Source organism: Argentina silus, assembly GCF_951799395.1.
Source record: "Argentina silus genome assembly, chromosome: 9".
Taxonomy (NCBI): Eukaryota; Metazoa; Chordata; class Actinopteri; order Argentiniformes; family Argentinidae; genus Argentina; species Argentina silus.
Genome location: NC_139663.1, coordinates 6958312 through 6986204, shown reverse-complemented (window position 1 = coordinate 6986204; position 27893 = coordinate 6958312). Strand labels below are relative to the sequence as shown.

General features: G+C 44.0%; 2 protein-coding genes across 2 annotated transcripts; both read right to left on the bottom strand.

The window, feature by feature from the left end:
• Positions 1 to 7463: 7463 nt before the first annotated feature.
• raver1 (ribonucleoprotein, PTB-binding 1) lies at positions 7464 to 18012 on the bottom strand (the record flags this gene model as incomplete). The annotated part of the gene is made up of 14 exons (XM_083677786.1): positions 7464 to 10085; positions 10202 to 10267; positions 11472 to 11591; positions 11687 to 11758; positions 11963 to 12105; positions 12210 to 12294; positions 12407 to 12612; positions 13224 to 13305; positions 13850 to 13950; positions 14091 to 14211; positions 14327 to 14518; positions 15450 to 15919; positions 16442 to 16508; positions 17686 to 18012. The coding sequence occupies 14 exons, from the start codon at positions 18010 to 18012 to the stop codon at positions 9939 to 9941; spliced, it is 2199 nt and encodes a 732-aa protein (XP_083533912.1). The 3' UTR covers positions 7464 to 9938.
• Positions 18013 to 19071: 1059 nt separating this feature from the next.
• tyk2 (tyrosine kinase 2) lies at positions 19072 to 27605 on the bottom strand. Its single transcript, XM_083677183.1, has 24 exons — positions 27483 to 27605; positions 26350 to 26544; positions 26043 to 26166; positions 25826 to 25958; positions 25541 to 25704; positions 25074 to 25449; positions 24792 to 24962; positions 24403 to 24560; positions 24192 to 24309; positions 23891 to 24074; positions 23627 to 23745; positions 23313 to 23480; positions 23062 to 23149; positions 22643 to 22770; positions 22280 to 22415; positions 21856 to 22007; positions 21603 to 21753; positions 21405 to 21496; positions 21075 to 21267; positions 20748 to 20866; positions 20356 to 20528; positions 20133 to 20250; positions 19919 to 20029; positions 19072 to 19834 (listed from the first exon to the last, which is right to left on the bottom strand). The coding sequence occupies exons 2-24, from the start codon at positions 26534 to 26536 to the stop codon at positions 19694 to 19696; spliced, it is 3504 nt and encodes a 1167-aa protein (XP_083533309.1). The 5' UTR covers positions 26537 to 26544; positions 27483 to 27605; the 3' UTR covers positions 19072 to 19693.
• Positions 27606 to 27893: the final 288 nt, after the last annotated feature.

Here is a 27893-nt window from a genome sequence, read left to right as displayed (position 1 = left end):
GATCACATAAACCACTCATAGTATATTTCTTCGCACACACAGAGTTTTCACGTACAGTACACTCCTGATCATTCCTCAACAAAAACACCCACAAACAGATGCACACCGTTTCACTAATGACCTTAAGTGCACATGTACAAGTATACAGACATACATTATTTCTAACCCTGCACACATACACCGTCTGTTTATCAAAGTGTAAACACACACAAACACACAATGCAAACCGGCTAGGCTCTCTCTCTCTCTCTCTCTCTCTCTCTCTCTCTCTCTCTCTCTCTCTCTCTCTCTCTCTCTCTTCGCGCTGTGCCACCCACAGTAAGAGTCAGCCCCACTGCACTAATGCTGGACTGGCTCTGAGCGTGTCCTGGGGACTAGAATACAAATCAGCCTTTCCACTCCAGTCAGCCTGAGCTGGCCCTACTCCCAGGAGCCTGCCGTGTGGGCCGTCTGTGGCACAGAAGAAACCTGACAGGAAGGAAGCCAGGACTGGGCTCCCAGCCCCCCTTGGGACCCACTACTCTCACAGGACTGTGTTATTACTGTAATAATCACCCTGCTTACTGTGCTGCGGTTCCGGAAGCCACCGATTTAACCTCTCTTACGAGATAGAAGGAGAGAGAGAGCCACAGTATGGAGCCACAAACACTCCAGCACACTCTTTCACGCCCACACACATTCATAAGGAACATCTGGGGGTATTAGGCTGTGTGTGTGTCAGTGGAGGCTGGTGGATGGAGAAATGGGGAGGATGAGCTCATTGTAGTGGATGGAACGGAATGAGGAATGGTATCAAACACATGGGTTTGATATGTTTTTGATGCCATTCCGTTCCATCCATTACAATGAGCCCATCCTCCCCATTTCTCCACCAGCCACCACTGGTGTGTGTGTGTGTGTGTGTGTGTGTGTGTGTGTGTGTGTGTGTGTGTGTGTGTGTGTGTGTGTGTGTGTGTGTGTGTGTGAGTGTGTGCATGCCCCTCTCTCTCTTTTACACACAAACACAATCACAAATAAATTGTCATATAGATCTGTGAAAATACAGTCGCTTAAACTGTGGATCTAAACACATCGAATTAATTCTAGTCATATAGAGGACAGGTTCATCTTATTTCCACTGTCCTGTATTTGCAGTCAATAAGCACTTGATGTCAGAGGGAAGGTCATTTGACAATAGAGGTCCAAAAGAAGCCAAGTCATCATTCTCATATTGATGAGGTTTGGAATGGATATTGTAACTTCTGTAATCTATAGATGTTTTCCTTGGCAAATCCAATTACATATCATTTTCAGTATGAATGCATTTTCATCCAGATTATACCTTCCAGTGCCATTGATACTGTCTAAATTATAGGAAATAACTCAGAAACCATTCTATGGTGATTCTATAAACCCACTGGATTGAGGTCCATATATCAGTAATAGAATATGAAACCCTATTGTAGTAATATTACGTTTCTCAATGTTTATTCTCTGCTGGTTAATTTCAAATAAAAATTAAATTAAATTCGTAGTGAGCACCAGCAGACACTGTGAGACTCTGGCACTTGAATTGAGAATCTCTACCTCAGGGGATACCACCTGTCCAGGTGGGTTACACTTACATGCCCCGTTCCTCTATGAAGTGCACCCATGGTTGACGTCTAAGCCATGTCAACATGTATACACGCAGAAGTGACAAAACGCGAGAAGTGGTTTGGGCGACAGATTATCACCATATGCACGCACGAACGCACCCACTAGACCTTTGATACTATTGCAAACGCGCAACACAACTGTGTCTTTCTGTTATCTACCACATGTGTTTAACAAAGACACACTCGAAGACATTATTGATATTGTCCGTGTTATTCCTGTTTTTCAGTGGGTGGGCTGGTTTGCTCACAGTCGGACTCCGAGCGCTTCAAACTCATGTTCTCTGACATATCCAAGACGCATAACGCATCACCACCGAGAACCCACGCTACCCGCCTCCCAATACAAAGCACTTCATATCAGTTAACCCTTCAGGCATACTAGAACATAGAGTATCATGCAGTCATTAAATGCCCCTATGTATGCATATGCGTCTAACTGTGCCTATATTATTAGGAAATGTTGGACACCCATCATACCGTTTATTTCCAACACAATTGCCGATGGATGTGTTCGTCGTTCCATGGAACGAGGATGGCCAGGACATCCGAGACTTCTTAAGCCCCGGTCGGTCGCTTGTGTCCATTGCATTGGAGCGCTCGATCTGCCGGTGGTGATGCCGGTCTGTGTCGGAGTATCCACGGTGTTTGATTTTGATGGGAGTCCGTGGCTGCCTCCAAAGATGTTGCGGAGGCTTGAGGGTCGCCTGCCCTTCCCGGGGAACGGGAAGCGAGAGAGAGAGGCTCTTCTTCGAGCATGGTGGTGGTTCCATCATAGTGCAAATTAAAATATCCCTTTTATATCTCAACTTATTGAAAAAAGAACAATATGGCTATGTATTCTTTGACTTGACAAACCGTTTTAATGTCCATTGTTGTCACTTCTCCGTACCCTGTGGTATTGGATACAAAAGTGACCAAGTCCAGTGCAGTCTGATGCTAGATCCGGTATTCTAAATAAAAACATGAACATCTCTCGATAACTATCACAGTGGTAATGTCAAGCAGAGATGGGGACTAATTTCACCCAAAAAGTGTCGTTCTCATTTTCTAAGGTTATCAAATTCAATTCCAATCAAAAGTTAATCTCTTTCCTGAAACCGAAATGTTTCCCTAGGTTTTTGCTTTGATCTTTATCAATCGTTAAAATATCCGAGTGGTAGGTAATGAGAGACACTCGCCTGTGCTGCTTCCCCTGAAGTTGGACGCCTCGTCGCCCATGGCGCAATGGATCACTTATTTACAGAACAATTTATTGCTTTTATCAGCCCCTTATTGCAGAATCACAGACCGTTGGCGCTGGTTCCTGTGCGATGCGGGGTATTATTGCTGCTCCCGACTGCACATGTCTGTCAAAGCTCGCTCAGAAGCACTCCGTCTCCAGCTGGAGCCATAAAAAGTATCACATTTAGAAGACGGTCGTGCATCTGGAACTACAGCGCCTCAGCCGCGCGCGCGGAGCCCATAGTCTTGATATGCCCCTCCATTAAAATGTTTGATCCAATAATTTCAGTTTGAGATTAAATTGGATTTCAAGCGATAGAGCATAGCCATTAATTACATCATGTTGGTAGCCTATGGAGTTGTGGTTGTGCGTGTGTGCTAAACCCACGCGATCTTCTTTTCTTTGACGCTCTTCGCTTTTTGGTTGAATGCCACTATGCATCATAAAAAAGGCCACTAAAAACAATAACTGTCGAGGTCCTGTGATTGCTGTTAGTATTATCTGCCATTCTCACGTCTGTTTTCCCAGTTTGACGACCTATGGTACAATAACCTAACGCTTCATCACTCTCTCTCTCTCTCTCTCTCTCTCTCTCTCTCGCTCTCTCCCTCCCTCCCTCCCTCCCTCCCTCCCCCTCTTTCTCCCGCGCGCATGGCAACGCACGCGGCTCCAGGCCTGTTGGACTATCTCTTTGGACTGGGATAAATTCAGTAACCTCATCGATCATTATGTTGCTAATTTCCCTTTCTCTCTCTCGGCATTCAATTATTTGTGCCTCTTGTAGTAAAGCCCTCCACAGAAAATCTACAGAAAATCTGGGGCAATCTGTTTAAGGGTCTGTCACCATTGTCTGCTTTGACGACACTGACGACATGGTCAAAAGTGTAAGCCGTAATAAATTGATAATATATCGATTCTTATTCCACTTTTTGTCAGTCATTATTATTGCAACGTTCCCCACGATTGTAAGTGTCACGATAATGAACCATCCATTTAACCATCCAGTAGTAGCCTAGGCCTAATACCACACACTGAGCTCGTCTGCTCATCTTGAGATACATTATTCAACAACCAATCAACAGTGAGAGTGGTAAGACTCCTGATAGCATGTCATAAATACCAGCAATATTAGCACTATATATTAGCACAATAATAACACTTGCAAGACATTCGGGTAAAATGGCTCCTATAGGCGTTAGGCAGTAATTACTGTAAAATACGCAGTGAGAAGATAATACCTGAAATGTGTAACAAATAGCCATGCTATTTCTCAGAATATTACATACTACCATCTCTAGGCATTCTAGTGCCTTGAAACATCTGGGAATGATGTGCATGCGAGTAGGGGGCATACCGATACATGGTTGGAAAAAATGCTGTCCATCTTGTTTGACTCAGCTGCTCAGTAAATTCAGAGGATGATTGAAATATGATGACCAACTTGAATAAATGGGTCTCTACATGTACATTCATATTGTGAACCATAATTGAAATGTCAAAAGACTCCCAGTACATTCTGCTGGTGAAATACCATAGAGGGTATGCACATTCATTCCGCTTATGAATTTTCTCATTAAAGAAATGTGTGTGCATGTTTGCGTGAGTGTGTGTGTGTTGCTGGGTTGTTAGTTTGAAGAAAATGACATTCAAGTGCCTGCTGTGTACCTGATGTTTTGGAATATTGATATCAAGATCATTCCGGTAAAGGACCACTCTCTCTTGCTCTTTGATACACACCAAAACATGAAAGGCAGACTCTTCTGTTTGTATCATGCCAAGAAAAGCCCTCAGTGTCTGTCTGGCTACTGTCCCAAACAGAAGTGTAAGCACCAGGGAATGCTGGGAATTGGAGCTCCTCTCTCCTCCTAGGGCCATGAAATATTAATCCACAACCCTTTCCTGACAGTGAAGAATAGTCTTGTGTGTGTGTGTGTGTGTGTGTGTGTGTGTGTGTGTGTGTGTGTGTGTGTGTATGCGCACATATGTTTGTCCATGTGTAAGGCCATGGGGGGGGTGAATAGAAGTGCATATGTCTCTGTGTCACAGGAAGAGTGTGTGTGCATGCAGGCAGTGTTTTACAGTTATAGACTTCCAGCATGGTACCTGAAGTTGTTTGTATCACATGGTTTGCTACTGTTTTTTTTTGTTTTTTTTACTGAAATAACTGAAATAACCTTAGATGACGTGTCGACATATTCTCTTTCTTTTTTTCTGCAGTGCTGCAGTGGGGGTGGAGCAGTGTGTTCATGTTGGCTATTAGTCCATTATCTACCTGCTTTCTACTCTGAACTCCATGTGAAACTACAGTGTCTCTATGTGTAAGGCAGTGGGAGAGAAACAGAGAAATGATTTCATGGATCAGGAATGGGAGACCTTGAGGAGACTGTGGTTTACTTTGGGGACATGCTGAGCACTACTGAGGACTATAATAGCTAGATAACTAGATTCCAGAGCTTCTTAAAGCCAGTATTGATGAAACAGAGTAGTAGAATGGGAAATGTGAGACTGGGATTGAATATCAGGCCAACCACAAGGCTGTCCAATTTCCCCATAGTCACTCGTGCAGTGCACTTCCATGGCTTCTGTTTCATATCATTAGTATTGATGCTGATGAAGCTGATACTTGTTCAATAAAACACCAATGATTGTTGTTCCACTGTTGCAGCTACAGTGCATTCAGATGCAGTAACTATTCAATATATTAATTTGTCTTTACATTTGAAACCGGTCAAGCTTGACCTATTGGCCACCACATAAGATACCTGTTAAATAAAACATAGTGGCAGACTTATGGGTACATTTCTTACACGTCCTACCAAAGCTTTCCACTGCTTTAATAAGTCAAAGACAAACTACAAACCCTGCAGCAGAGAGGGGATTTGATTTCCGTGGCATTCATGCTAAAAATCAGTTCTGTTGGCAAACAGTCATCCTTCATATGGATCCATAATTGCAACAGAATGTAGATACAGTATGTTAATGTTGTTCATGTTGCTGATTTTGATGCTGGTACAGTATGCTCTGCACTGGAGCTCTTATATTTCCCTCCTGTATTTTGGAAAATCACAGGTTTCTACTGCATTCAACGGCAACCGTGCAGGGTGACTGCGTGGGTGGAAATATGAAAGGCAGAAATCTAAATGTGTCTGACATACCGTCCACTGAGCTGCGGTGGTTTCCCCAGAGTACTCTGGGTAGACAGACAGCAGGCACCAGAACAGAGATTAGGGCCGCTAAACTGTTGTACTGTTGTAATGTTATTCTGGTCTGTAAGTGTGTGTTGCTATTATGGCCAGGCCTTTCTAGTAAAAGAGATTCTAAACACAAACCTGTTAAGATAAAGGTAAAATAAGAATACAAATAATCACAGACAAACTATCCAATGAAGTAAGTTATACTTCTTTTTTTTCACATCAGAATAATTTCATTATCTGAGCACAAATCCTTTTTCTGTTTATACAATAGACTTTTCCATCACCTCTGTGATCAGTCAACAATTATGAAATCAGCAGTTCTAAGGGGGAAAACAACCAATCAACACCACTCTTTAGGTTGATCACCGTGGGGACGATGGAGCTTCTATAGTGCCCCTTCAGTGTCCCTCTGAAGGGCTGATGAAGGTGAAGGACGACAACACGGTGACGCTTGCCAAATCTGCAGACCTCTTCACAATGTGCCCTGAACACTAGACATCACCTCACCTTTACCTGCCATATGCCACAACAAAGAGAGAGAACTTGACATAACTAAGCAGAGGAATAGTTGACATTTTAGTTTTTTCACACTCTAATGTCATGAGTTTCTCTATTGTTAACACCTCCTCATTGGGATTTTTTCCCTCCGTCGCTCCCAGTGTCGTATTGGCATTTTTCATCTTCGCTGAGATACAGATGACTGATGGTCTGTGTTTATTTATTAACAAATCTTTAAATCTCAACCTTTGAGGATGACACAATGAGCTCAGCCTGGCATTTGGAGGTGTCGAAGAACCATCTGTTTGCCGGTCTAAATGGCTAAAGCAGAGTTCACCGAGTCTACACATATTATCTCTCTCCATCTGTGCATCTCTGTAGGCCTGTGTATGGAGCATGTGGGAGACAGGCGTTGTACCCCAAGGCACAACAACAAATCCACAAACAAAGCAAACACAACAAACGTCTCCCTCCCCCTCTTCCCAGTTGTCATCAGACTTGGTCAGTTTGTTTCTATCTGCATCGTATCTGTGTGTCAAGGCAAATTGAATTGTCATCGAATTTGCTCCACAAAGCTCATCAGCAAAATATGATGAAATGTTAATGATGTGTGGAAAACACCATGTTGCGTGACACATTTGAAGGTTTTGGCAGTATGCACGGCAGGCCTTAAGCACTATTCAAAAAGGATTTAATATCTATTTGAAATTAGGCTTGCTCAAATATAACCAATAATAACAATATATTCATCACTGTTTTTGTATAAATTATACAAGCTTTGTTTGTATGGAAAGACTGGGAATGGATAAGACTGATGGAAACATTGATAGGGTTGTATGAAATATCTTGTATGCAGAATGCAGCCATCATGGGAGGAAATACAATTGTCATTTATTCAGATCAATGTTTACAAGTTATAAAAGGCAAGGGCACAGGTGTGGCTGCAACCCTGGGAACACTCACTGTCATCCAAACCTTGTAAACCTGTGTTTATTTAGGACAGGGATGGGCAACTTTGATGCTGGTGGGGGGCAGATAAAGTATGTGATCATTATGATTGGGCAGCAAGCGCATACAAAGTTAACCCATTTATACAACATCTCAACCAATTGTATTATACCAGTAACAATCAACATAGTCAAATAATCTCACAATACAATTAAGAATAATTTAAAAGTTATTGAACATAAGTATTTTTTCAATAGAGCAGTGCAACCCTGACTAGTTTAAAATTTCAACAAAAATACAGCAGTGAAATCAATGTATTATAATTATTAAAAAATAAAAAGAATAAAAAGCATAAGAAAAAATATTAAATATGATGCAAGGAACACTAATGGACAGAACTTAAATGAATTGATAGATCAATTTTAACCATCCTAAAAACTTCCACCAGTTGCCCATCCCTGGTCTAGGTTAACAAGCCTTACTGAGAAAAGCCTGTCTAACATACATGTTGAAGTTGGTAGAGGTATGTGATGGACTTGTAAAAAACAAATGAGACCGCAACATGAATTTAAATAACATTTACTTGCTCAAAAACATCACACACACAGACAATATGGCGATACAGATGACAGACATGGCAGTTATGAGAATCTTTAACATAAGCAATCTGAATTCATTGATCATACACCAGCACCTCTTGGTCCATACACAACATGGGCAAATCATCTACCATGGTGCACTTGGTCATATATAATCACTCAAACATACAAGCAAACGCACACAAAAATTGAGCAGCAATTTCAATCTTAATACACCAGACCAGAGGCAGATATATTTAAGAAACAAGAGTTTGGGACTCCGAGGAAATTATCAAGCTTAAGTATATACACAGCAAATAACACAGAAAAAAAGGTAAATGTAGTCAAAGCCCACAGAGGGAAAGATCAGATTACAGAAAATACTGTTAAGGCTCAAGTGTAATTGCAGTTCCCATCATAAGTCCGAGGTAATGGGTTATCACAATCAAAATGTCAACCAGATTATTATTCACGCTCACAGACCTAGAACTCGATCACTGACCAATCATGTGCTAGCTTCCGTTATTGCCTCCCCAGGCTGACTGAGTGAACTTCCACTGTTGGGATTACTGGAGACTTGTCAAGGTAAAACTCCAACTATATCAAGTTTAAACACAGGCCCGGCCTGTCGTCCAGACTGTTGTCTACTCAGTTAGAAAAGCCAACCAGCAGAAACTGATACTGCTGTTGTTGATTTGAGCATAGCCCTGCCCTACCCCCACACCCCCAGGAAAAACATCTCCCTCTGCTGGTCTGCAGGGAAGAGACACCCCAGAGAGCAAGGCACAGATGAGGCAATAAATGAAGGTTAAGGCTCTGAGTGAACAGAGGCCACAGGTGTCCCTGCTATCAATATCTGCAGATAATCTGGAAAAGGCACATCTAACGAGTATTCAGGTGCGGTGGTGGAGACGCCAAAGCGTCAGAACAGCTAACTCAGCAGACAGAACTCACGCCAACACAGAAAATATTAAACTTCTGCACAAACAAGTGAGAACAGATCGGTAAACAGTAGACACGACAGGTGAGAACAGAGAACAAAATGTGACCCATGCCCTCCAAGTGCAACACTAAAGTCAGTGCAGAGAACGAACTCCGAAAATGAGATGGAGGGGTGGGGTTAGGAGACAAAAAGAGGTGGAGAGTAAAGGATTGAAAGAATATTCCAGACTAGCTTTGGTAAGGTCACAGTTTTCCAAGGACAAAGACAAAGGAAGTGAGAGGATGAGACAGTCAGCTACCTTTACTGCTGCACAGAGTTCTACATGAATCCAAGTAAAGAGCCCCGAATCCTGTCCAGAAGTCTGTATACACCAATACATACCCCTGTGGGAGGAAGGGAAGGGGGGAATAGAATCACCATCCCATCAAACAAACTAATGAACTATATACAAACATTGGGAGGCTATAATAAAAAAATAAACCCGTTGACACACCATCACACTCAACAGGAAAAAAAAAAAAAAAAAAAAGCAAAAGTTCAGCCAACCAAGGAAAAGGGGAATATTCTGACTGAGAAAAACACCTGAAATTAGCTCATTTACGATTTCCTTTTTGTACAAGATACTCCCAATATAACAAAAGGGTTTCCTGAAAATAAGAATTACAAATCAAATAAAAAGGTTAAAACTTAATTTACAAACACACTGAAATCATATTTACAAAAAACACATCAAAACTCCCATAGACTGGCACGCAGTTGTCCTGACAGGCTGCACCCCACAGTGCCCTCCAGGGGTCACTGGCAGGAGCACAAAGGTGAGGGATCACTGGACTGCCAAGTCAAAATGCTGATTGGTAGAGCTCTGTGGGAGCCCATCCCATCTTGGCTGTTGATGCAGGAAGAGGCTTTTGGCTCTGGTTAGAGGATGCGCTTGCGTTTCAGGTAGGAGTCGGCGTAATGGCCGCCTAAACCCTGGGAGTGCTGGCCCACATAGCCCCCCTCAGGGCTGGGCTCTGGGGAGGGGATCAGACGGGAAAACAGCCGCTTATGACCACCAATGGGAGTCTGGAAATGGAAGACACAATACAGTCACTACCAGTAGTTTATTCAAACACTGGCAATAGAACATCAAAAGTAAAACTAGCGCACACACACATACAAAAAGACCATGCCAAAATTACCTTCATCCCATTCCCAAAGCCAGATGGGTAATTACTGGTGTGGCTCACAGGAGGCATTCCCACAGCCTGAAGAAACAAATCACATTTAAGTCTCAATTAAAAAGGTGCACTGCAGAAAAATAACTTCATAATAAACTTGTGGAGAAGCACTACCGACACTAGTTCACATTATACCTGACATTCAATTACCCCTTTAAAATGTGGCTGATGTGCCATGCAGCTTTGTTTAAGCTAACATCAGTAAAGAAATCAAAGAGAGTGATCAACTCTGGATATTTATTACTGTTTCAAGCATACACATTTTTGTGTTAGTGGTAGTATACTTTGGGAAATTAAATGTTGTAATCAGTTGTTTTGGTCCAACGCCCTAGTGGCATACATTGGTAACATTAAACACACAGATTGAAATGGAAGGAATCTTTGAAATCAATTCAATGCTATACTTACATTCTTGTGTGTATTTGACAATTGCATTTGGTATCTTCCAGGAGGGGTGGGGGTATTTAAACAGCTCTCTGGCTGGAATGAATTGGGCAGTGTGGCTGAGACTAGGCTACAGGTATATCTGATTGCCTCTGGGCATTGTTAGACTGTCGGATTTTTCAGGCTTATTTTACATAATTTAAAAACACAGGTATGATTTCCTGCAATATTTTGCCAATCAGCTCTTTGTAGCTCCTAAAAACCACCTACTAGAAAAATAAAACTTAAGTTGGATTCCTGTTGCTACACCTCCCTTTTCTACTCCATCAACACACTAACTAGCCACCAGTGCCATCTAGGAAGACTGAGGCCTAGGTCTCCATCTTACAAAACAAATTACTCAGTTTGAGGACCAGCCAGGCACAGCCATAAGTAAAACAAATTCAACCACTTTTTTCACCTTCATAGGGGTAAGATAAAGGCCATATAATGATGAGTCAACAACTGCCAATATAACCAACTACATATGTTGAGAGGCATATGCTTAGACTTCACTGTCAATAGTACAGGTCAAATTCTATTCTTAGATCAGACACTATACTCTTCCATCACAACCTTGCTGCTCCGGCATTGACAGCTCAAAGTAAATCAATACACTTTATATATTAAAAAAACAAAAACAAGGTGACAGCCACTTAAACATCACAGATGAAGCTAAACCATTTGCAACACCGCCACATTGTATATCTGGCAGCTACAAGTCAAGTCATAAGAAGCACCTTTATTTATTATTAATGCTGAGAAAACAGTGACTATGTAAGCAGCATGCCGTGTGTCTGGAGCCTACCTTGTTGAGATGGCTGGAGGGGAGGCTGCCAGGTGCCCCAGAGCTGTAGTAGGACAGGGGGGGGCTGGAAGGGTAGCTGTAGGGGGAGACCCGCTCACTGTAGCCTGGGTGGCGCGAGAGCTAAAGGAGACACAGACATGGAGAGTCAGAGGGAAGGAAAGGCCAAGAGGTCTGAGTTGGAATGACAGGTGATTAGTGAGGATACTGGCTCTCACCTGCTGTCCAAACCCAGACATAGCTCCAGTGTCCAGAGCCTCCTGCTGTTGGTACAGGTGAGCCAGAGGATCCTGAGGATAGAGGGAGAAGATGGGCATCAAACCCTGATCAGCAAAGGAGCATAGGTTTCCAAAGCATTGAAAATCACCAGAGGGCATATTGACCTTACTGGCACCGCAGTGTCGGCTAACATCAGAAACACATTCATCACAGTGCGGTCCATCCAGATCACTCATGCCAAGCTGTGAGCTGGGCAGTCAAGGAGACGGGCCTACCTGGTGTAGAGGTGGGTAGTCTGGGGTATAGGACTCCTGGTAGCGCAGGCTATAGTTGGAGTGGATGCCCTGGATTGAGCGTTGGTTAGATGAGTTGCCTAGCGTTGGCCTCTTCCTGTATGGGTGGGGCCTGCAGTTTGCTCCTGTATGAAGAGAGAAAGGCACGAGGCAGTCAAACACAAATCCCTGGGTCAGTATGAAGAGCAGGGAGCCAAACTACACAGGCTGCAGCTGAAGGACATCTCACCCGAGGATGGAAACAGGCTGTGGACATTGAGGAAGGGGTTCTGGGGCAGATTTATATCTTTGGGAGGATCTCCTAGTATAGACACCTGCAGGAGAAAACAAGTAGGTACCCTGGTTAAATAAAAAAATCAATGTTTTATTGTTCCACTGATATGTAATAACATTGTTTGGGAAATGGTGCATCTTGCACATGCTCACCCCCGGTGTTGTGAGCCCCTCTGCCCCCATCACACCACCCAGGTGGGGCATGGAGATGCCCTGTAGGGTGGGGGAGGGGGTTTGGGAGAAGCTGCATTGTGCTGTTGGGGAATCCTGCTCCCTGCCCAGGGGTCGGCCCAGAGAAGGGGGCTTGATGGGACCAAGAGGATCTGATTGGCAATGACCAAGAGCTGGAACCACACCGCCTGTGGGCAGCAGGAAAACACCATGACCATAGACACAGCAACAATACAACACAGACTAGAGAACAAAACTAATGACCAGTGAAAGAATCCCCATCGCTCACAAACAGACATGGCGTGGCATTTACATGGCTTGTAATCTCAGATCACAGAATATAATCTCGATTGAAATTCTGGGGGCGCAGGATGCAAAAAGTGCTGTCGGAAGCTCTAAGCAAGTCCACACCCCTCTAAACTTTATTTCTTTGCTGTCGGCTCCACGCAATGACCTTCCTTCCATCCGCCCATGCTATCGTCTACAAACGGACGTGCACACAATTAAAAACATGGAGTTAGCGGAACACGTTTGATGCCAGCATTGCAGACGAACAGTGTGCATTCAATGATCTAAAAATCCGGTTGAAATCCCTGCCTCCATTTGAAGCACTCCTTTCCATCTGTCAGTAAAATCTGCGTGTTGCTGATGAAATTCACCGGATGCACTGCCTCCCATCAGCGCTTTTCGATGCGTGGGCTGTCAGACTGCCCATTTAAATGGAGTGACTTAGTGAGACGACATGGCTCAGGAACAAAGTAAGGCACACAGTATGTGGATAGTTGAGTTGTGGACAAACCTTGAGGCATGTCTCCGAGCATGTGGACTCCCTGCTGGAGAGACAGGGCAGCCAGAGGGTTGTCGCCCATGAGTCCTGCCTGCTTGGGGGGGGAGAGGACAGGAGGTTGGTCAGAGCTAGGTCACACATACACAGCAACACATTCAAAGCGTCAGAATGGCAGGAATTCTACCTATCAGACATTTACTTACCAAAAATGTAGGGACATGTGTTATGCCATCAACAGATATTCAGGCCAAAACAGTACATCACATCAGTCAGCATCACTCAAAAGAACCCCCCCCCCCCCCCCCCCCAAAGTGAGAGCACTTACCAACTCTGATTTAGGATTTTATTTTTATTTTTTTTAATAATAACACAAGCCCATCTACCGCCAAACACACTATACACTCAAACACGCACTCTCTGTGATCACTCACACAAGGGAGTAGACGATTCTCTTTATTGTGCAGCACCTGAGCCCAGAGAAGATGATTCCCCAAAAAGGCTTGCTAATAGTGGAGGAGAGGAGAGAATAAAGTAGGAATAACTTTGTGTGCATGGGTGAGAGTTAAGACTTAAAAAGGAACCAGCAGCAGGAAAGAGACATGAGGATGGAGACAGAAGGGACACTGGGTGGTTGTTACCTGCTGGACATGGGCCTGGTTCTGGAGGAGAAGTTGCAGCAGCGCAGCAGAGAGTGCCGGGTTAGCCAGCAGTGGCATGGTGGGAGCAGCCCCAAGGAGACCTGGACACAGGGAGACTGTTTGACCTGATCTCAAGAGTACTGTACAGGACACACTGTTCACCAGGCATTAATGCACCAACATGACTGGGTGGGAGAAGATGCATTCATCTTTTGAGAGGGAGAGAGAGAGAGAGAGAGACCTTGTTTCCTTCCCTGGGTCAGGGGGTTCAGCAGCATCTTGAGGGTGGCAGGGTTACTCAGTCCTGTGAGGATCTGCATGGCTGTGGGCTCAGGGAGGAGCCCTTTCCCTCTGTTTAAAGCCTTTGGAATAGAGATGGACAGGACAAGCATTCAACAAGGGATAGACAGCTTATGTAACAGTAGCATAAGGGAAGGGCATTAGGTGGTCTGGTAAGATGATATAGGAGGGGATTACCATGGTCTGGGCAGCGATGAGGGCAGCCAACATGCTTCTTCCTGGAGGTCCGGGGGCACAGAACGAGACCCGAAGGTGGGTCCCTCCCATTCCCCTTCCGTCAGCCATTCTCTGCACCTCCTCAGCCATCTCTGCCGAAGAGAACTCCAACACTGCAAACCGCCGGAAACTTCCATCCTGTCCCTGAGCCAACTGAAGAGGAGAAAAGGGTGTGAAATGACGCAAAATTAACTTTTGCCAGCTCAATTATGCTCTTAAATAATGACTATTGCTTAGGTGCTGTCCAAATTAGTTGTTCTGTTGCTCAATGTTTTAAACAAACAAGCAACAAGTAAAAGTGGAACCATGCATTCTCTACTTATTCTCTTCCGAACTGAACTCATTAGTCATTTCCATAACCTAACACCACAGGGCAGGCACATATCCATGTAGATCTTCAATCAGCATCTTTCATGCGTAAAAGACCATCAAATGTCTAACCTCTGACCTGCCCACTAGCACACCATTAACATGTAGCAAGTGCTTTCAATGCTTAAAAAAAGCCTCCCTAAAGCGCTTATGTAACAAAGATTTTGGCAAGCCGTCAAACTACTGTCTCTATAGTGGGTGTATGACCATATGCGTGTGTCAGTGTGTTTGACATGCCAAAAGGACGCTGCCCTCTCTCATTCCAGAAAGGCCTGCAGGGCCAGAGGCCTGCTGACTGACACCACCTGGGAGTCAGGTGGTTATCACCATAGAAACCAGCAATGCTCATTGCTATAGAAACTCTGAGTGGCCACAGGAAAAGCAGGGCAAAGGTGAGAGCTGTGGAGACCAAAACCAGAGCCATGTACAAAATGCTTAAATCAAGATCAATCTCCTTCATGTATTGTCCAAGGACAAATTCCTCTCGTTTCATGACAAACAACCGAACCTGCTGCATCCATAGTGCCCAGTAGAAAATAAGTCAAACATTTGGTATACCAACAGCAGTATGCAACCTTCATGAAGTACTAGTGGGCATATTGTACTTGCTACTTGACATTCAAGTCGAGAAAGCTCTACTTAATATACAATTTATGAGCCAAACAGACATTTGCAAAGCAGTGTAACTGACAGGTGAGACAATTCTGTATATGACCTGGCAGAAGATGGGCGCATGCGTGTCAGCAAGGGCGTTGCGGAGGTCCTGGGCTGTCAGCAGGCTGGGGGGGAGGCGGTCCACACAGAGGCATCTCGAGTGCAGCAGGGGGTAGGTAAGCGAGCCCACCTCAGTCCAGTGGACGTAGAGCATGCGAGAGCCCAGCTGCTTCCCCAGCAGCTCAGACTTGGCTCGAGCCGCTGAGTCCTTCTTCATGTACTCCACAAAGCCGTAGCCCTTGGAGTGGCCAGTTGAAGCGCTGTGCACCAGAAAGCAGCGCTCCAAGTTGCCAAAGGGACGCACTAGCTCCTCAAACTGCTGCTGGGTGAAGGCATGGGGCAGGTTGGCGATGCAAAGCAGGGCGTCTGTGGGCTGCAGCTGCACTGAGATCTCCCGGTCCCGCAGCACATGCTGGTGGAACTCTTTGATGGCACATTGCGCCTGCTCCCCATTGAGTAGTGTGACAAAGGCTGAGGGAGAGGAGAGGAAAAAACACTTGGAATTAACAAGGGACGCAGTGGGAGGTTATGTTCACACACCATGAGTGACAAGCTCAAAAATAGGCAAATCAATTCTGTTTGCACAGATCTTTCAGGATCCATGCTTGATGCTTCTGTGCTGACACCAGTCAGTAGTACTAGAGTGTTGATAAAGGGCAGTGGAAGTGATAATATAAATCAGGCGTGTGGCTTCAAGCATGTCAGGAGTAACCTCATCAGCATGTGGAAAATAAATTGTTATAAATATTATCTCCATAGTCTGGCTGCATATGAGATGAACAAACAGGTTTGATGAATGAGCCAAATAAAGCAACTGGCATGTCTTGATTTGAAAATGTTGATGACCCATTATATTTCAGAGCTCAAAATGGCAGTAAATAGGCCTATAAAAGTCTCTGAATTGATACACTTGGACATTTTGGTGGACAACTCACTTTTTGAGCACACTATTCTGTGAGCTGATGTAGAAATGTAGATCATAATCACGCCTACCTGTTCCCTTGTATTTGTCCACAAAGCAGTACTTCAAGTCATAGTTGCTCAACAGCTCGTGCACCTCCTACAAGAGACAAGATAAGATTGCAGTAAAAGTATCCAAACATTCTCTCAAAACAATATCATTGAGGATACTATGAGGAGGATTCATTTGAGGCCCAGATTCAACAGTTCATTTCTGCCCATATTGGGGGACAAGTTTGCAAACTAGTAACAGGGGCTCTTTTAGTCAGCAAACCACAAACAACTGATTTTATTGCTTTGTTCGAATGAATTTAAAGGTGTTCCTCAAAACAATTCTGAAACATCCTGTAAAATGTCTCCAAAATAATCAGCTTTGAGAATAACTTCTTAATCAGTGTTCATAAAAAGATTCTGGGTAATTTGTCTCATATACGTTAGGAAACAATAGCAAAGTCATCCCAATAATAGCTAGAGCCCTAGAGGAAAAAAAAAAAACTGGTTCATTGTGGTAGGAGAAATGTTGTTCCACAATGCTTTCCCTGTTCCACAAACGAATTGCAATGCTGTCTAGCATTTTCTGAAAGCGGCTACGTTGTCTCTACGCCTTCAACCTTTTGTCACCGCAACTCCCGTTCCCATCTCGAACTCCCAATATACACCAATGCAAACAATGCCACGCGCAAAGGCCACCGTTCCCCACGAGTCAAGCATGTTCTAAAAAAATGTAGCAAATTGTCATAGCTAGATGCCACCCCACAATTGATCAATTAGCTAGGGTAGATTGAATATAAAGTAAGGCAACCAGAGTAGTCTCTTGTTTATTTGAACCATGACATGCTGTGAATTTATAGACTGACAATGTAAAACACAAAATGTAGCAATTCTCATGTGCGATGATGTCGCAAATCCTGGCCGACACGAGGATTCCTCTGCACTTCAAACAAATGTCCATCAACCACGCGTGATGATGAGTACTAGTAGGCCGTAGTGGAAGTAGCTACAACAAGACCATCAACAACGATAATGTTAGCTAGGTATGACAGTCCGTTATGTTTCATGGTGATGGTTTGATAATGCTTAATATACATATTACATAAAACATACCTAGCTGTATAATATATTTCGCCAACTAATTATGTAGGTAGTGATGGCCACTGCGGCGGCGAAGTTGGCATGCAATTAGCTGGCAAACGGCTAACGTTACCTAGCTAGCGAACTAGTATCTGTATTTCTGGTGTGGTGGGCAGCAACAAGCTAACAAAGTTTATGAAACTTACCTGATTGCTAACGTCGGATGGCAGATTTTTAATGATAATTTTTCGGCGGTTGTAAAATTCTCGGCGAGTTCTGTCCAGGCGATTCTCAATCTCTTCGTGGCTAAGTGATGTCAACTCTTCATCGACCCTTCGCTGACACTCGTTGCCTAATGTTGCATCCTCATCACTGGGCTCGAGTTCATGGTCTCCGCGGTCTTTGGACACCCAATTCTCATGTTCAACAGCGGGGTCATAATTTTCGTGAAGTGGACGGTTAGCGAAATTGGGCCCTGCATTAGGGTTTTCTTCTCGGGCAGCTGCGCTAACGGACACCGCGGCCGCCATCATTTAGCTTGGAAGTTTTCTCAACTAACAACACCGTCAGATTTGAGCAGTTTAAACAATACACACATGGGCGCAACTCTGGTTCTAATTGGACGACAGAGGGATGCATTTTTTTCTACGACTGCAACGTAACAGGTACGGGGCGGGGTAAATCAACATATGATCAAAGATTTTGTATAATAAGAAGATGGTTGAGTGGCTCGAAATCCAATGGTAGCCGTTGTCCACCCCGGAAACAAGCAACGTAGCCACTGCAGGCATGCGCAGAGAGTTTTGTCAGTGATATAGAGTTGAAAGTAGCTGGACAACGAACTGCAAGTAAGTGGGAATATATTTTAAATGGTGTCACAAATGTTGTTATACATGCGTATCAGCAATTATTCACGAGGACAGAGGATCTCGTCAGACTGCGCATGTGCGTAGCAGTCATTCTCCTAAAATACATTATTTTTTTGCCGATTGGCGGGCTACCATGCTCCACTCTGTGTGGCGAAAATATCATAAGACCCTGGACATTACACATGATTAGATAGAATCAATAAGGACAATGTGCAGTTTAGTAAAAAAAAAAAAAACGAATGTTCACCGCCCTCCTATTGTTTCCGAGCATTGAAAATACGGCCGAGTCCTTATTTTTCCACAGACTGCGGACGGAAATGGACGCCGATTGGACCCTCTGGCTCCTTTCTGTGATATGATTCACAGCAGGGAGTCACAGAAAAGCTGTACGATGATGGAGTTTAGTTATTAGGAAAATAAGTAGGTTATTGATATATTGTCCCTCTTTCATTAGGATTAGGTTACATGTAAATTCCATATCTCTGATTTAGAGCTTGAGCAAAGAAATGGATTATTATAACAAGCCTTGTATCTTTTCTCTGATACACTGGACCTCTGATTATTGTAGACAGACTGGGCAGTTTACTCAAGTACTGAATCAGACAGGACAAAGAGCCTGCTAGCCTTTCAAGAGATCATCTCTCATGGCTCTCAACAAAAGAAAATAATATTGACATTAGGTGAAACTTTTGCACATAAGATGAATAACATTTCACATTCTGCTTTCCAGTGCTCAGATTTATTGAACATGATCATTTACATTGAATAACATCCATAATCTCTCCTCTCCTATTCACACACAATAATAAACATACATAAAATAAAAGTATTCAAACAACAGTAGCCTATAATATTTTACAACTTACAGAAGTAAAATTGTTGGAAAGACAACACCACCTAATTGAAAACCATTTGAAGCAATTTCTTGAGCGAAAGGGATCTTCAATATCTGGTTAGAATTGTATAAGTCATGAAATAGACCAGAGGCAGCACTATGACATTCAAGGAATGGCAGAGTTTAAAACAATATTTGTGCTCCCATCAGAAACGGCCTCACTCAAGGACTCAACTCACTTAATCAGAAGGGGTTGTCTTAAATGATGCATGAGTTCCAAACAAAGCACAGTCTTGATCATGTAAGGATTTAAAAAAATAAAACTAAATTATATCGACTTAGATATCACCTGAATTCTCATTTAGTGACATTAAGAGCAGCCAATGCTTTTATACAGCCTTCAGTAGACAGGGGGCACTGGTGTAGAGAAGAATGCAGGGCATGGTTGGAAGGTCGCAAAGTGCTGAGGTATAGAGGAGTGAAGTCCTGGGCTGTAGAGAGGCAAGGATATCACTGGTTAATTTGGGCCAGGCGCACATTGGGCTGCCATTCATACGTCCGCCGAATTGCTTCAATGGATTCTATGAGGGACTTGAAAGACGGCCGTCGTGCAGGGTCAACGTCCCAACACCGCTCCATCAACATGTGCACCTGTCAAAAAGAAACAAGTGTGTTATTCTAGGTACATTTTGCTGACTGCAAACAGAGGCAGTTGTGAGTGTCTATATACTTCACCTCATGAGGACAGTCTCGGGGAGAGGGCAGTCGCCTGTGTCTCTCCAGCAATTTGATCAACGCCATCACAGTCATCTGACCTTTCACCGGCTCCATCATCTCAGAGAACTTCTACAGAAGAACCATAAACAAACATTTCACAATAAAACACACCACCCATCAATGGTGCCACTATGAACTACAAGGTGCATGGAGTGAGATGAGGGTGACATACCGCCGGAGGGCTCTGACGATGGTCACAGTGGGTCAGAACCTCATATAGCATCACACCAAAGGACCAAATGTCAGAAGAGAAGGAAAACTTGCTTTCCTTCAGACACTCAATCGCATACCTGTGTAAAAAATAAAGTATAAAGGGACAATATAACCATCAACACTTCTTGACTATAAAATAGTAGAACACAGGAGGGTAATTGTTCAATTGCTCCAGAACTCACCAGAACACAGGGCTGTCCCCATCCTCACGCACACGGTAGTAGATCTCTTCCTCTGGGATGTATTTGGTCAGGCCAAAGTCTCCTATCTTTACTAAACCCTCATTTTCCACAAGAACATTCCGTGCAGCCAAGTCCCGATGGATGTATCGCTTTGTGTGCAAGTATTCCATGCCCTAAAGGAACGGAAAAGAGTCAGAAGAAAGGACAGGGAGGCCAAGGGGAGTTAGCAGGTGAAGAGAGAGGAGGGGAAGAGAGAAATTGAAATTGATGGTTAGAGAGGTAAATAGGTTATACTGTCACCTACTATTTAAAAATGATTAATCCATGTTGTATTGCACTTTAGATTACACCTTTAACATGTACCAGTCCTCCCAACAGTGTTCTCAGCTCACCTGACAGACCTGCTGGGCAAAGAGGAGGCTGTGTGCCACGCCCAGACGGTGTTTGGGTAAGTACTCTCTGAGGCTGCCCTGAGGCAGGTACTCCATGATCAGCTGCACCACCTGACCTCCTGCAAGGAGTATGGTTTTGAAGTAAAACATTATGCATAAACTCCCCAACACAATGTGCGCAAACCCCTGAAAATCCTCACTCATAAAGACATGATATACAGTATACATATTTATTGAGGGAGAGATTTATCAACAAACACAGTATCTATTTAAGATTGAGTGCAGACACACTGGCGGACGACGTGAGCTACACTGGGCAACACATACCCAGCTCAGAGCAGCAGCCCTTATACTTGACAATGTTGCTGTGGTAGAGGGACTTGAGGATTTTTATCTCCTTCATCCAGCCTTCATGGAGATGACCGCCTCCCTCCTGCTTTAAGGCCTTCACTGCCACGTATTCCCCAGTACCGTCATTGTCAGGGTCATACACATACAGTATCACCTTCCCAAAGTGGCCCTGGAGACAGAGCACAAAGCATTTGTCCTAGTCTTAGAGGACTTCACATAAGGTTGGTGGATCACACAATACAGCACAAGGTGAAGAGTACGAGAGGGTTAAGTGCACATAGTTGCTCAACAGGAAAATTAACTCACCTCTCCCAAGTCCCGGATCTTCTTCAGGTAGCGTTTGAGGAAAACGCTGGGGTCTGCGTCTGGGAGAGACTCACTGGGGGATATGTCTGGATCTGACAATGTACAGGAAACATTAATTTATCACACGACAGTACTTTGGAGTAGAGGGAATAATGACAGAATCAGCGAGAGCGAGAATCAAAGAAGGAGAGGACCTACTTTTTAGCTGTATTTCAGTGAGCTCTCTGAGTACGGTACGGAAGGACGGTCTCTCCACAGGTTCATAGGTCAAACACATGCTAATGAAGCTGACCAGTTCCTGAGACGAGGGCTCAGCTAGGCGACTCCGTGTCTCATAGAAACGCTCTTTCTGTTGGAGGGAGAGGTCAGGGGTCAACAGAAATGACAGGTATGGCAGATATGTGGCTTATGTCAGGGAGTGGGGAATCAGAGACTAATGACAGGGTGGTACCTCCGAGAGTGTGCTGCCACTCATGGGCAAATCACCGTTGTTGCAGATCTCCAGCAGTGTGGCTCCAAAGCTCCACTGGTCGGCAGCACTGCCAATCGGGGCATCACATGGCACACACTCTGGAGCAATCCATGGGATCCTCTCAAGACGCTCTGAAGTGCAGACAGTCTTAGTCAAACTAGCCTCAACTATGATTCCACAACATGGTCTCAAGCACAGCATATACAACATAACCTATTTAAAAGACAGGAAATAAGACACACATCCACCAGAAAGTGGTCTGTGATGCGCTTCCTGTGGTTCAATCTGATTATAATGAGGTCAAGTGGAACAACTAGAGGAAATCAAGTGCAGCAAAAACTAAATAATATTTTTTCATGCAGTGTTGACTGCAATAAGGAAATAGTTGGTTGGTAGTATTAACCTTCCCGGTTGAGGGCAGTGAGGGCAATGCCAGGGTCACTCAGTTTGACAAAGGGAGAGGTGCCCTCCTCAAGACCACGACGAGCCACCAGAATGTTCTTGGCACAGACATTCCCATGTACCAGACGTTTAGTTTCCTGCAATAACCAAGTGGTATGGGTATCATACATTCAATAGCTTCAAAGGTGAAAGCTTCAATATGTTAAGAATAGGGTTGATAATCAGGGTGAAGCTAGTGTGGGTTGTGAGAGGAATGAGGTTTAACATAGTCATTGATCAGTATGCTGCACACTGTGCAGACAATAATAACGTTGAAAGAATGTGATTTATGTTGTTGTCATGTGAGAGTATTGGTTGAACTTACCAGGTAGCTGAGGGCACTGGCCAGCTGTTTGGCAACAGCAAATTTCCACTGAGGAGTCACCAGTGCCCTCTCCCTGCGAAGGAACACATCCAGAGGCCCAAACTCCACAAACTCCTCCACCATGATGTCTGATAGAAAGTCAAAAGGAATGAAATGATTACAGACCAGAGCACTGACTGTTACACATGATGTTAACCTCAAATAATTGACAGGGTTAGGGTTGTTTGGCTATGTTTTTTTTGTTTGGCTAAGGTTTTTTAGACTGTTTTGGTCAAGAACTTGAACAGACAGTACTGTTGCTTTGTAGTTTACCATCGAAAAATTACTCTATAGGAGGGAAGTTACAGTGCTAAAGGTGGAAGTAGTGCAGCTGTATGAGGAAGTGAGTGCATGAGGTTGATTAATGGCATTGCACTTACTCTCAGATCCTTTGACAGACACCCCATGTACAAACACCAGGTGACTGTGGGACACTTGACTCATGAGACTTGCTGTCTCAAAGAACGCCTATGAGAGAGAAGAGGAGGAGGGGTTATAGTGACAACATAATATCACAAAGAGCACCAATCTGCAGAGCTAGAGACAGTGCTTATCAACAACCTTAAAAGAGAGATGGTTTTGAGATGCTTGTTAGAGAACCATGAGATAGGAATAACATATGATCACTGACTAATGCTATGTCTTTGTGGCTCTGATCCAGGATCTTGAGGACCACTCGGATCCCTTTGCGATCAGTGAGGTTGTTATTCCACTCGTCCTCATCATCCTCCCCTCCACTCCATACCAACAGACGCCCGGAGTAGATATTTGTTCTAGTACCACGTCCCAAATGCTGCTCCTGCACACAGGGAAACAGCATACAGCCATGTTAAAGAACTGGCAACAACTGTATTTAGAACAATCAGAATGAGGAAGACAAGAGTCAAGTAAAACAGCTGGTCAGAGGAGGATACTGTGAGAGATGTGGAGACTGGTTTCTCTCACCTGTGTGATCTCCTTGTCTTTGATTTGATGAAAACGCAGCTGGGTCAGGTTTAGGGTCACAGAGTCGGGCTGAATGCAGTGGTCAGCACCCTGCCTCACCACTAACAGATTTGACAGCTCTGAAACGCAAACCAAAACATTCATTCAATTACAGAAAAAACACTCAGTTTTGCACTTACTTTTGAGTTACTGTTCTATATACATACTGAACAACAACAAGTGGGGACATCACACCAACACACCCTGAACACGTATCACACACACCTGCTGGGCGGGGTAGACAGCATTTCTTCACAGTGAAATTGTCTGTGCCAGACTTGAGCACAAAGGTCTTCAGGCTGTCAGTGAGCTCCTTCACACTGGAGAATTCCCGGTCCCAGCCCTCAAGAGCAAACACAGAGCCCCTCTGCAGGATCCTGAACTGCTTGTGGGTCGGAGCTAGTCCATTCTATAAGATGCCAGCAAAGACACACACACACACACACACACACACACACAAATTACATTACATCTCATCATTTTTTACTAGATTCTCCATACCTCAACTCTATGTAAGCACCATTACCTGACTCCTGTTTAGAACAGCTAATATGATACGGTGGTAGTCAAGAACACTCCAGCGCACGAGGAAGGCTCCCTCCTCTGCTGGTTCCTTCTTCAGTCTGAGCACCACAAAGTCATCACTGAAAAAAACAAGGGTCAACGTTGTAATGTAAGACAGGTAGTGTGTTTTGCAAATGTGCTTGTGTGTGTGGGTGGGTGTGTGTTTTACTCACTGCATAGGTCCATGGACGCCATTTGTTGCACTCAGCACTACTCTGGGTGGAGCCACCTCATGACACAGGTAGTGGTGGGCATCTGCAGTCAGGCGGAAGTATCCATCCAGAAGGGAAACAAAGGAACGAGCCTCCAAGCTGGAAATCATCCTCACCTCCTACATACACATACACATTTCACAGTCAGAAATACCTCCCCCACACATGTACAGTAGGCTATACAAATCAATGATACTGCTTCCATACAGACATTCATAATAATAATAATGCTAAGATGCATGAGCTATATTGCAGTACACCCAAAGCCATCCTATGTATATATAAAATGTTTTAAAAAAGAAATAGTGCAGTGCAGGAGAACAGAGAGACATTGAGGCAGGTGCTCTAACCATGGAGTGGTTGTCCTGTTTGCTGATGCAGACTTTGGCTCCAGTGATGGCAATGTGGGAGATCTCAGGGAAGTCGCAGAAAGAGGCCCATTTGTTGGGTGCATGGACATCCTGCTTGTAAGGCTGTTGCCTTGTTCTCCTCCTGTTCCTCACGTAATCGTTCGCCTTAGCCTAGGATAGACATGGCTTATGAAACATCCCAAAGGCATGCTAATAAAAACACAGAGGCTTAACTCAAGACTACTACCAGGCAGCCACTGACACACAATTTGAAAGACATACCCTTTGCAATGAAATCTTCCTCCACTGAATCCCCTTAGAACCAGACACCATGATCTCATGAGTGGCCTCAGTGCCAAAGTTCTCCTCAGCCCCACGAGTGTGACTGCTGTTGAGATAGGAGCCTCTCCCATCCCCATCCTGGCCTAGCTCCAGATAAGACACAGGGAAGATTTCTGTGCCAAAGCGGGGAGCTAGGTTTTCCAGCGTAGAGATGTACTTATACATAACCTCCTGTGACCCCAGTCGCCCGAGGCCCACAGTGTGTTGCTGAAAGGTCCTCACAAAGTCAGCAAACACCCGCCGAATACGGATCTTTGTAAGAAAGTTGTCCTTTGCAATGTGTCTGGAGAAGGATCTTGGAATGCAGCGCAGGAAGCTATGGAAAGGGAATATGCATGTAAAAGGCATAATCTGGCAATGTCATAAACCTTGTCAGAGGCTTACAACGCGCCACACTAATGCAGTACCTGATGGTCTTGGCCACCTCTTGTAAAGTAGAGCCTGTGTGCAGAGCCTGATGAGAAAGGTGAAGTACAGCCATGCCCAAGCTCTCATTCTGGAAGCGACTCAGCGCTTCCTCTCCCTGAGCCTCCTCCATTGGTGCCACGTCATTCACAAAATCATACTTCGCCTGAGAGAGACACACGGAGAAAACAATTGTTTACTGCAAGTATTGTAAGTAAGGAGTGTGCGAACACAACTGAATATGACAAAACCACACAATACATCAAGAAAACCATGCTGAGACCCACCTGAGAAAACAGGTATTCCAAGGATGTCATTTCAAGTAGAGGTGAAGCCCCCTGCTCTGTCCCTGACCGTGGGGCATATCGCAACACTGTCGGCTCCTTCTCACTCAACCCATGCCAATTCCGAAAGTAAAATCTGGGAAAAGAGACACCTGTTGTCTTTAGGCAGGCCAACATGAGTACAGTCTCTGTCCCTCTGCAAACCCATACTACCACTGACCTCATGCGGTAGTGAAGCACCAGGCTTGGCTTTTCCTCTGGGTTGAGGATGTAGTTTGGGCTATACCAGCAGCAGGATAGGGGATCGTATAGAGCAAAGAGGATATGGCACAGTGGAGTAATTCCTAGAGTGAACATGTAGGTTAAACACGGTCTCATTGACATGTAATACAGATAACTGGGACCACCAGACTGTCATCAAACATGAGGAAACAAAACACTACAGTGAACCTGATGAACTAGTTTCATCCACAAACACAAAATCATTTATGGGTCCATTTCTATAAAACAAAAGCACTAATTCTCACCGACAGTCTGGGCTGCAGTGATACACAGCTCCTCTGCTGTCACTTTGCCCTCTGTGTGGGACAGATAACAGTCCCCTTCCTTGGTCCAGAAGAGAAGGACATGGATGCCCTGTCCCTGAGGCAGCTCACACTGGCCTGTGGATGCCCCAGTCCTGATACTCTTGGAGCGCCCACGTCGAGACATCATCAGCCAGGCTGGGTTTAAGTGACAGCCAGGAGACAGAGAAGGCTTTCAATGCCACCCAGTTAAGCGGTAGTCATACAGACTAATGCAGAAATAATACAGCTCACGAAGATCAGTTTGTGCCACACAGTGCACTCATGATAATAATGTTTAGATAAGCCTACATTATTTATTAAGGGGGCATTTCAGTATTTAAATAAAATGGTCACCCGCCGCTTCTTTATGTAAACAGTTGAGGGATGGGCCTGGAGAAATGTGCCTCTCAAATTTAAAAATGGAGCTATGAATTTAAGGACCTACCATCTATGAGATCAAAATGATAGTTTTAACCATGTGTTAAAGCTATACTGTGTTTGTTTACAATTACATTGTTTATCAACAATGGAGTAAACAAGCTTATATTTTGGGTTCTGATGGGGTAAGACAGTTGAACTAAGCTCATGATCATTTATAAGTTATATTCCTCAAGAATCAAGATATATCATTAATTTAAAAGTTAAAAACAAATGTATGTACCAATCGCAGATTGCCCCTTTAAAAGACTTTAATGACATGTCATTGTTGAGAAAACATGTAGGCGCCAAGTCAACACAACTATAAATATTATTCACTTGATAAACAAACCCATATGGTGGAAAACATTGTAGAACAATGATATATGATCAATTATATAAGGCCTTCCGGGTATTGAACTTGAACATCAGTTGTACACGGAACAGTAAATAAAATGACAACATGGGTAGCAAATGGTTCATGTTTCTCCCAATAATTCAACATCTACATCATAGGTTATTATTGAGTCATCGAATAGATGGTTGACAATTAAAATACCCACGGCAATTACTTCCTATTGTACAGTTCGCTACAGCAGGCAATGGTCGACACATTATATAATATTAATCAAGTTACATATCTAAAAACTTGTTCGAGTCAGTATCAGATTTCTTACCATCTACGTGTTTCTCTTGGCCGTTGAATAATTTGAAAAACAAAAGCAAGAATTATAACTGATGTCCAGTCTTCGTATTATCTAGTAGCTGGTGCGTATTTCCCCTACTCCCACGCATTCCCCTGAAGCAACTACGTGACGAAAACACTGTCAAAGCCAGCTTGGGGCCACTCCCCTTACACAGCTCTGACTGAATACAATGTCGCAGATATCATAGAATAACCAAAAACGAGAGGGGTTGGGAGAGGGGAGAGAGGAGCGAGGAGTGGATTTCTACTTCAAGAGCACTGCCCAAGATGGTGCTACTCTTTTTGTGGAGACAACAACAATACAGGAACTCATATTTGTTGCTTATCAATTCAATTAGAAGATATAAGGCGACATCTGCTGGTCATCAGCTGCAAGTAGATC

What these genes read in the sequence shown, in the direction of transcription:
- tyk2 (XM_083677183.1), bottom strand. Translation starts at nt 26,536, where the DNA reads ATGATGTCTCGACGTGGGCGCTCCAAGAGTATCAGGACTGGGGCATCC. An exon ending in CACTGCCCTCAACCGGGAAG is followed by an intron (nt 22,008 to 22,279) that starts GTTAATACTACC and finishes TCTGCACTTCAG; the next exon opens with AGCGTCTTGAGAGGATCCCA. An exon ending in AGATCCGGGACTTGGGAGAG is followed by an intron (nt 21,268 to 21,404) that starts GTGAGTTAATTT and finishes CTCTGTCTCCAG; the next exon opens with GGCCACTTTGGGAAGGTGAT.